The sequence below is a fragment of the Cryptotermes secundus genome, unplaced genomic scaffold (assembly GCF_002891405.2).
Source record: "Cryptotermes secundus unplaced genomic scaffold, Csec_1.0 scaffold257, whole genome shotgun sequence".
In the NCBI taxonomy this organism is placed as follows: Eukaryota; Metazoa; Arthropoda; class Insecta; order Blattodea; family Kalotermitidae; genus Cryptotermes; species Cryptotermes secundus.
In genome coordinates this window covers 182691-190153 of record NW_019734352.1, presented here as the reverse complement: position 1 = coordinate 190153, position 7463 = coordinate 182691, and the positions used below count along the sequence as shown (strand labels likewise).

The 7463-nt window shown below is 36.8% G+C and overlaps 1 protein-coding gene across 3 annotated transcripts in view; it reads left to right on the top strand.

The window, feature by feature from the left end:
• The window catches only part of LOC111868806 (mitochondrial dicarboxylate carrier), a 26177-nt gene extending 19703 nt beyond the window's left edge, over positions 1–6474 (top strand). For all 3 annotated transcript variants that reach the window (XM_023859800.2, XM_023859798.2, XM_023859799.2), the window contains exons 6-7: positions 3023–3079; positions 4698–6474. In XM_023859800.2, coding sequence (XP_023715568.1) covers positions 3023–3079; positions 4698–4799 — 159 coding nt within the window. In that variant the 3' untranslated portion in view covers positions 4800–6474. The remainder of the gene's footprint in view (positions 1–3022; positions 3080–4697) is intronic.
• The last annotated feature ends 989 nt before the right edge of the window (positions 6475–7463 follow it).

The following is a 7463-nucleotide window of genomic DNA, read 5'->3' as shown; positions in this document are numbered from 1 at the left end:
CTCATTTTCCACCTTAGACAGTCTAATGACGTTATATTCTGCCCTTGTCAGATCTAAATTAGAGTACGCTTCTGTGGTTTGGAACTCTGTGACCAACACTGACTCTAATAAACTTGAGCGTATACAAAGAAAATTCGCAGCACTTTGCCACAACCGATTTTTTCACGACACGGAGTATCATTACATCAATATGCTTGATATGTTAAATCTGCGATCACTCCACACTAGGCGTCGCCACATAGACGCCTTGTTCCTAATATGTGTTTTTAAAGGTGACAAAAACTGTCCTTCGGTCCTAGAAACAGTTGGTATTCGAGCTCCCTCTCGGAACATCCGTAATTTTTCCCTGTTCTGCTGCTCCTCTAGTCACTGCCCGTCAGCCAGATGTGTCTCTGCTGCTAATTTAGTGTGTAATTCTTTAGACATTTTTAGTAATTCTAAAATAAGTTTAAAAAATCTAACTATTTAATTGTTCTTATAGTTGCATCAGATTTATTTCTCAATTAATTATCTAAACATCTCATTTCTCAGTCCTAAAATATAATTAATTTCTCTTATTATTATTCTTATATTTATTATTATTGTAATTATTATTAAAAAATGTGTCTATTTAATTTGTTCATGTTACTTTTTGCATGACACTTGTTGTCACTTCTTCATTAATATATTTACTTCTGTAGTACCTTTGACATATGTTTTACTTAGACACTGCTTGGTTTCGTCTCTAACATCTAATTATGTTCTTTCAATTGTGCATATTTGCAATTGAATTTTTGTACTATTTTCATCAATCTCTCTGTATATTGTGTCCTCGTGCTGACTCTGTAATTGGCTACCAGCTGTTGAGTACAGCACGTAAATAAAACCAAGAATTGAATTGAATTGAATTGAATTATTATAAAAAGTAAAGAGAAGTAAAAGTATCCTTGTAACAGGCTGTGGAGGCCAATAGGGTTGTGAGATGTTGAGGTTCTCACATTTTCTAGACAATTGGCTCATAGATGGCAGCAAAATTGTCAGCCCTTTACCCCCAAAAATATTTCAAGAATATTCCTGGTACCGATTTCTGTTAGAGGCTGAGTTGACCCCAGGGCCATAGTAAGGCTGGAAGGATTAGGCCAATTGAAAAAAATCCAATGACCTCATCGGGACTTAAACCCGCGACCTTCTGGCTTGTAACATAGTGCCTCAACCAACTACGCTACCGTGTGCCCCTTATCATGTCATCGTCATCACCACCACCACCCCCCCAGTATTTATCTCCATGGAAAAATTTGCAGCTATACGAAGGGGTACCCAAAAGAAACCGAACTTTTTTTTTAAACTTATTTATTCAAATTTTAAGCACAAACCTTCAATCCCCATCAAAGTACTCTCCACTTACACTAATACACTTTTCTAGTCTTTTATTCCATTTTTCAAAACATTGTCTAAATTCATCTTTTGAGATGCTTGACAGCGCCTCCGTCGTTTTTTCCTTTCATGTCTCTCTTCATTCGAGGAAACAAAAAAAAGTCACACGGGGCAAGGTCGGGTGAGTATGGAGGGTGAGGAACAGGGGTCATACCATTTTTGGTCAAGAATTGTCGTACAGACAGGGCTGTGTGAGCAGGGGCATTGTCATGATGGAAAAACCAGTCACCCGACTGCCACAAATCTGGCACAAATCACTCCCGACAGCTCCACAATTTCTTCAATGGTCCGTCATCGATCTTCCTTGATTTCACAAATTTTTTCAACGTTTTCCTGTGTTCACGAAAATCAGCCATTGCAAAAACGACGATCACACAAAACAGTTGTCACTATAAACTGCCGAAACTAGTCCTTACCTTCTGAAGCAACAGTAGTCGGCTTATCGACTCAGGAATGTTAGCTCTATGCGCTCATAGCGGCAAAACACGGTACTACAAAAGCTCTGCCAACAAAAAAATTAGTTCGGTTTCTTTTGGGTACCCCATCGTACTGTATGCATTGTATACTGAGTATTGTACATAATCTTCAGATTTGATTGGCATATCTGATTGTCCACAAATGACATAGCATCAGTGTAATCAGTCTAAGATTACATCAAGGAGTATTGTGAATGTGTCTGCAGGTTTTTATGTTCGGATGTCCTACTGTCTTTCAGTAAACAAAACGTTTTTGGCTTCTGTAATTGCACTGTAACAGAAATGTTCTATCTTTCAGCAAACAAAACGTTTTCAGCTTCTGTAATTGCACTGTAACAGAAATGTTGTCTCTACCCCTTTCCATTGCAGATGACATTATTTAAACCCAAATGAAAATAATATAAATTACATAATAAGGAGCTTTATATAGTTTTCNCCCCTCCGTGCTGTGACATAGCCACCCCCGCACTGTGATGTGGCACAGCTTCCCTCTGTGACGCGGCACCGCTTCCTACTGTGACGTGGGCATGCAACGACGCTGTTGACACGGGCAACAGGCAAACACTGCGACTATATAAGGGAACTACACAGCCACTGAAGACAGTTCTCAAGTTCTCAAGACAGTTGCCTACAAGTTGAATTGAATTGTGGTAGTCACCGAGTTTAGTTGTAACGAGTGAATCGTGGTAGAGTGGACAGATTTGTGTGTAGGGTTCTAATGTGTGTAAACCTGTAACATTGTTATAAATAATTGTAGCCGATACTTGTAAGTTGTTAAATAAACCAATTAACAATCTGAACGGCGTCTTCAATAATGAAACACGTTACAATATTAATGGGGTGATCAAATCAAGGAGAATGGGATGGATAGGAGACAAACTACATATGAATGAGATGGAAAATGCATGTATCATTTTAATTGTGAAGCCTAAGAACTAAGACATAGATTGGAAGTATTAAAATTAATGTTAAATAAATATCGAGTGAAGTCGTGAACTGGATTCAGATGCTCAATAGTAGATCAGTAGATAGTTCTTTATGAGTTTGTGTCAAGAAATAACAGTTTTTCAGGAAATAAGTCACAGTTTGATATTTCTGTTACTTGTGACTTACACTTAAAATTCTCTTTGCAGGGTATGTGGCATCTAATTAAGTACACTGCAAAACTTGGACCTCTTGGATTCTTTAAGGTAAAAGTTCTTGCCTGTTATGTTTAAAGAATATCATTTTGAACTCAGTTACCTAAATTTCCACACATTTTCTAAATAAAAATGTGAAATTGTAAGGCAGTAAACACTGAAATCGGTTAGACAGAGATGGGATAGGTATGTCTCAGGTAAAGCATTAAAGCAAAAAGGGATTAAAATGACTCTGAAAGTTGTTGGATGAAAGTTTATGTTACTATATTTGAAAACTTTGGTAAAACAAATAAACAACAGTGAATATAAAGATAGGTGGTATATTTTGTATTGTTAAAAGTTCTGTGCATATGCTTGCTTTTCCTTGCTGTAATTTATTGAACTTGCAAACTAAAAGGGACAAATGTCACTCTAGTAAATAGATAATAGAATAGTGGTACATGCGAGTGGAATGTACTGAACTCAAAATATATGTTTTGCTGTTATATGTGTTAGTCATGTCTCCTGACATCATCATTGTAACATGACTTCACTGTATTATCATCATTAATTATATCATTATTCTTCCATCAGCATAAATATGTCTTCACCATCATATATCACCACAGTCAGTTTTCATAGGTCTCTGTCCTTATCAGGCTCCACCATAATCATCTGTTATTGTCAGTTTGAATCATCAGTCTCCACAACTAATCATGAATATCAGGCAGTGGCAGTCTCCATCACCAATTCATTTATTGGTTCTTGGTTTATTTATTATGTGAAATATATAGAAATTATATCTTGTGAATTTGAATGTGAATAGATAACTGAGATGCCCTGATTTAAGGCAATGTCCCAACAGTTACCTGGAGAAACTGAAGAGAAACATATAAAACATCAGACAGGTAGTCAAGTCAAGATTTCATCATCAATTGTTGGCATGAATTTCTTTATCATCAATTATCAGTCGTCACCATTATCAATTACCACCCTCCACCATCAATTACGATCAGTCTTTATAAAAATAAATATTTTGTCACTCCCATCATCTCGTTACTTCTATTATCTTGATTGTCATAGTTATGAATGATGCATTTGAAAGGATGTGGAAGTGGTTGTGGCCTATTTTAAAGTGATGTCACAACATATGCCTCGAGAGACTGAGCTAAACTGCAAAACACGTAATCTGAACATCTGGTCATTGGGCTGAGATTTTATCTCTGAACATCCTAGATATAAAGCGGGAGTAGTGACTTCTGCACCATGACATTTGGTCCACACGTAATGAATTTCATTAATTATAATTGTCGATGGAACATCATGAGTACTAATTCAGGTTGGTCTAAAGTAACACTAATTTTATGTAGCCATGAGGTGCTTGGTTCGAATCTCTACAGTTGCACTCACTATTATGACTTATGTTTCTCATGGTTTTCCTCAGTTCTTCCAGGTAAATTGCAGGCTATTGCCTCTGTTAGGTCGTGACCGCCCTCTTCTAAGTCCTTTCCAGGTAATCATTCATCTGCCATGCTACCATCCGAAACTGTGCATCTCAGTGCCAAAAGAAGAAGTGTTAAGTATCCCACAGAAAGAAAAAGTTCTGATTATTACTTCTGTTAATTGTAGGAATTAATTTTCAAGATGAAGTGTTTGTTTTATTTTTTACAATGTGCTTACAATTTCACAGGGTTACATCCCAGCTTTTATACGTCTGGGACCTCATACAATCCTCACATTTGTATTTTTGGAACAACTACGGAAGAATTTTGGTATAGCTGTGTCATCCTAGGATGGTAAGAGTGGGAGCAAGGGTGTCATATATAGACACGTACAAATTTAATTGTTATTAAATGTCAAGCAGCAATATGTGTTTCACAGATATATTTATATTTAAGGTGACAGTGTTCCAATGGTGCTATAAAGTTCGTATATAAAACTAAAGCCTGTCATAAGCCAGTGCTATGTGTAATAAATCTACTCTGTGTAATCTTGCTAAGTGTCCTTGTCCACTGGAATATAGAATTTATTGTCTTTGTTGTGGAAAAATTGTCAGTCTTTTGGTGAAATTGCTTAGAACAGTGTTTCTCAACTGCCATGCCCTGGCAGCAATTATACCAGGCCCTTGTCTTATAAAAATAGAATTTATTGGGCAATGGTCTCACAAAGGTTGAGAACCACTGGCTTAGAAAACTTGTCTATCATGGCCACTGACAGTATATGAAGTCCTGAAACCCTGTATTCTAACACTGTGAAGTATATCTATTCAAAAAGTAGTACCTCCACTCTGTGTACACTGTTTTCTGTGCTAATTGTATATTAATGTTGTGTTAGATTGAATTTAATAGAACATAACAAACATCTCTGTCATCAGTCTTTGCTAATTAAATGAATAATATGAGACTTCTTATTAGTGGTGTTTGGTGTACTGATTGTTTAATTGCTTGACTCTTGTTTATGTAACTTCTTCCTCATCTGCATGGTCTGTAATAATGTTGAGTGGTAGGATGGGTGAATGAAGTCTTTGGATGGTTGTGGAAAGAAGCGGCCATGGGCTATGGCATTTCTTTGGAGGCACCAACAGATAACCATGAAAAAAATACTAAGCCAGGTAGCTGTATCCAGGACTACCAAAAAATTAAACACGAGTATTAATCGCTTTACCACAATATTCTGTTTTTAGTGTGTGAGAACACAAATATGAGCGCTGAAGGCAATTGACTTGAATTGGTATTGTTTATAAATGTGTAATGATTAGGTTAGTAGTAAGGTGGTAACATAAAATCTGAAGTAAGACTTTGCTGAGGAACAGATAGTGATTAATGTAGGATAAATCCATTTCCCATTTTTTTGCCCACTAATTTATTGTGTAGGAATTGATAATACTGCTCTGTGGAGTCTTGACTTTGGCACTAGATGAGAGTGAATGATGAACTTCATGCTTCAGCTGTTATACCCATGGGAAAAGAGCCCCTCCTTCCAATTGGATATGATGTTAGTGTGTACAATGTCAAAGAGAAAAATCTCACCCTCTACCTTTTTATATCACTGGTTGTCCGTCCCCTAATCTAGTCACTGTGATTGAGTTACATTGCCACACTTCTCTTATCCTCGTGTTTTAAATTTCTCTTTCTCCTTAGTTTCACATCTGCGACTCTACAATTATACTAACCTCTCTCCAATAGACATATTGCTTCTGGTGCATAATACAATGACAGAGAAGATTCTATTCCATAGCACTGTCTGCTTATGACTCATTTTGTTCAAAGCCTATATTAGTAATAATTATTAAACTGCTATGTTATATATGTAGGTGAATGTTTGGAAGGAAAATATGTTTGTCATAGTGAGGAGCAGAAGTTACAAATACAGTAAAAGTTGCAGTGTCTGGCAGCTCCAGGACCAGAGGGTTGCTGGATATTGTAATTTTCCAGGAAAAAAAAAAAGCCTCGTTGAACGGCTGCTGTACTGCGATGTGGAAAGCAAATGGAAAAACTACCACATTATCACTTTTCCTGGATAGTCTCTTTCCAAAAACAGAAAATCACATTAAGTGGAGGAACTGTTTTGGAAGAGACTGTGGACCTGTCATCTGACAGATTACTGATGATTGAATGAATTATAGTTTTATAACTAATGTGCATCTTAGTGTACCTAGCAACCTCATGGACAGACCTAACTATTTATAATTTTTATTGGGTGCATCCTTTTGTGTTTATTATATAAAATTCTTTATGGGGATCCATTGTAACACAAACACTAAACGGTCTAGGTCAATATCACCTTATCACATGTTTCGGCTTTTAAAGCCATCATCTGGCAAATACATGGTTACTACACTCACACACTTGATATCCAATCCTGTTTTCCCTGCTGCACTTTCTATTCCCTTTTCGTTACTGCATATGTAATGTTAAGTATATTTATATATAATCTTAAAAAAAAAATGAACAAGACACCAGTATTTCACCCTTTCAGTCATTATATTCACAATTAATCAGTCTGGTTCAGAGAGCTTTCTGGATCACCCAGTGCCAGATATCACAGCTTTTACTGTAAACAGAAACAAATGAAGTATTTATATAGTGTTCAGCTTCCATCATTGCCTGTCCTTATTATGGTATGGTAACTTCCACTTTCACTTGTTTCATATAAGTTAAATATTATTGATATACAGTAGAACTTGGTTATAACGTCATCAGAGGGACCTAAAAATAGTGTCGTTATAAACGACTGTCGTTGTAACCGAAATGGGCACTTCCACAGTAGCCTTATGTTAGTCACTTTTTCGCTACTGCACTTCTCTGGGTTTAGGCAGGAACACTATAGGGTAAGTAGACAATGTGAGGTCCTGTTAGACGAGATTCTAGGAAAGGAATGCAGTTAACAACCTGCCGCGTCCTCTTGCACTATTCACGCAGTCCCACCCCACACCCTTGTTTTCGCATAAAACCCA